We start from the raw sequence: 2,977 nt of genomic DNA, 5'->3' as shown, positions 1-2,977 counted from the left end.
ACACGTTCTCTTAAATTTCTTTTCGTGCATTTTTTCATACAAAGTGAGCTCTTTTGAGAGAAATAATTTTCTTCTTTTCATTTTTATCGTTTAAATATAGTTTAAAGTGAAGATTTTATCGTTTTGTTGCGCTTCTCGCCTTTAAAAACCTAATTTAAATGTTTAATTGTTAATTTGGTTTGAAAAATGTTTGAAATATTTACATTTACACTTGAGAAGGCCTTCAGCCTTGACTTCATGCCTTTTTAAATTATGGCATGTTAAAAAGAATATGAAGCGCTATGTAATTAAACATTTTTCTATCCAATATAGGAGACCATTAACTTCCGTTGGTTCTTTTTTCCGATTATATCACAATGGGGTGAGAGTTGGTTCGTTTGTGTGATTATAATTTTTTAAATATTTTTTATTGATGTATTAGTGTCGTTTAAACATTATTTGTGTTATTGTTTTGGCGATTTTTTATCGTAAAGTTCGTTCTTATTCCTGAAAAATGGCGGTCGCATTTCGAACCACGTTTTCGTGAAAACTCAAATGGTAATAATTTTAATTGTGTTCTTGTTGCAGAACGTTGCGGTCGCAAAAGAGACTGGCAGCCGCTGTGTTAAAATGCGGCAGAAACAAAATCTGGTTGGACCCCAATGAAACGAATGAAATTTCCAATGCCAACTCGCGTTAGTCTCGTTTGTTTTTGTTTTTTTTTCCTTTAGACTATGACTATTAGAGTTGAAAAAACAATAATCTATATTTTTTAAACTCACATCTTGAGAACAAAAGTTTGGATAATTGAAAATTAACAGGCCAGAACATTCGTAAACTGATCAAGAATGGTTTGATCATCAGAAAGCCTGTTGCTGTGCACTCAAGAGCCAGAGTTCGCAAGAACATGATTGCTCGTAGGAAGGGCAGACACACTGGAACTGGTAAGAGGAAGGGTACAGCCAACGCTCGTATGCCAGAGAAAGTCATCTGGATCAGAAGAATGAGAGTTCTCAGACGTCTTCTCAAAAGATACAGAGATGACAAGAAGATAGACAAACACTTGTAAGATTTGTTTGTTTCTTTTTTAAAACAAGCATCAGCAGGCCATGAGTTATGAAGTTATTGTTTTGTTGCTAACTTCAGTTACTGGTCTGCAAGATTGAACCCATAGACACATACTGGTTTGTGATGATTAATCATCTATCTTCACATGATTCCAAGTGTTTAACATTTTGATTCAATCATTTACTTATCGACATTGACTCATGATTGCTGGTCTTTCCAGCAACATTGTGTAGTCTTCAGTGGCCTCATGGAAGCTCATGTACTTTAATTAGTGCAAATGAAGTTATTCCTTACCACATTGTCGTACAATATCTCTGTTCCCGACCTTGACTTCTGGTCAGGGTTGGTGAGGACGAGGACTGCATACTCCATAAACATTCCATAGCCTTTTCAGGCCATTGCTGGGGTGACAAACCATGCAGGATACATTTTTATTAACAATGATTCAAAATAATTAATTGCTAATCGACATTGATTCTCGGATTTGTGGGTTTCCATCTTATCTGAGTGTCTATAGTGGCCCTATGGGAGCTCATGTACTTTAATTAGTGCAAATGAAGTTATTCCTTACCACAATGTCGTATAATATTTCTGTTCCCGACCTTGGCCTCTGGTCAAGGTTGGTGTGGACGAGGACTGCATACTCCATAAACATTCCATAGCCTCTTCAGGCAGTTACTGGGGTGACAAACCATGCATGATACATCATTTTTATGATGATTTGAAGTGATTCTTGATACAGTTTCTGTTAATTTACTGTTAAAATGTTTTTTAATTTTTCTCCGCGTAGGTACCACAGCCTGTACATGAAATGCAAGGGAAACGTCTTCAAAAACAAGAGGGTCCTCATGGAACACATCCACAAGAAGAAGGCTGAGAACTCAAGAGCCAAGATGCTCAAGTAAATATATTTTTTAAATTTTATGCTCAAAACTTTCATCTTTGTTTTTAATTGGATGGCTTACATTTTGATCGATGTTGATATTCAGAGTTGTGGCTGGTTCACTCCTCTGGATATCATTAGTGGCCTTATGGAAGCTCATGCACTTTAATTAGTGCAAATGAAGTTATTCCTTGCCACAATGTCGTATAACATCTCTGTTCCCGACCTTGGCCTCTGGTCAAGGTTGGTGTGGACGAGGACTGCATACTCCATAAACATTCCATAGCCTCTTCAGGCAGTTACTGGGGTGACAAACCATGCATGATACAAATCATTCATATATTTAATATATATATATATGACTTTTTTATTTATTTGTCATTTTCACTAAATACTTTTTCCTCCAACTGCAGTGACCAGGCAGAGGCCAGAAGAACCAAAGTGAAGGAAGCCCGCAAGAGACGTGACGAGCGCCAGGTTGTCAAGAAAGAAGAGAAGTTAAAGACATTTGCCAAGGAAGATGAAGAACAGCAAAAATAATCAGACAACTTTTGACCCGTTTGGGTGGTCTGATTAGATTTGTGCTGTGTGGATTATCTGGCGACTGTTTTTTATCTGAACTGGAGACAATTGTTATTCACACTGCTAATAAATGTGGATTAATTATGTCCCTTCATTAATTCAAAAATTTGTTCGCGAAAAATTTTAAACACGATTACTTATCAGGTTATATAGATTTATAAATAGTTAGGCAAAGTTATTGATTATATATAGTTATTAAGGATATATACGGTTATATAGATTTATATATAGTTATGTACAGTTATTGATTATATATAGTGATATATACGGTTGTATACATTTATATAGAGTTATGTAGAGTTATTGATTATATATATTTATATAGTGTTAATGATTATATGTAGTTATATAGTGATATATACGGTTACATAGGTTTTTATACAGTTATATAGTGTTATTGATTATATGTATTTATATAATGAAATATACGGTTATACAGATTTACATATGGTTATATAGTGTTAT

General features: G+C 34.8%; 1 protein-coding gene across 1 annotated transcript; it reads left to right on the top strand.

Annotated features, from left to right (window-relative positions):
- Window positions 1–322: 322 nt before the first annotated feature.
- On the top strand, window positions 323–2,588 carry HELRODRAFT_185136 (hypothetical protein). The gene is given in 6 exon segments (XM_009030693.1): window positions 323–361; window positions 568–674; window positions 801–1,044; window positions 1,838–1,948; window positions 2,344–2,514; window positions 2,531–2,588. 5 exon segments carry the CDS (start codon window positions 357–359, stop codon window positions 2,468–2,470), a joined length of 594 nt encoding a protein of 197 aa, XP_009028941.1. The 5' UTR covers window positions 323–356; the 3' UTR covers window positions 2,471–2,514; window positions 2,531–2,588.
- Window positions 2,589–2,977: the final 389 nt, after the last annotated feature.

Source organism: Helobdella robusta (genome assembly GCF_000326865.2).
Source record: "Helobdella robusta unplaced genomic scaffold HELROscaffold_7, whole genome shotgun sequence".
NCBI classification, from domain to species: domain Eukaryota; kingdom Metazoa; phylum Annelida; class Clitellata; order Rhynchobdellida; family Glossiphoniidae; genus Helobdella; species Helobdella robusta.
Note: the sequence above shows the minus strand (reverse complement) of the source record. Positions and strands in the feature narration are given on the sequence as shown.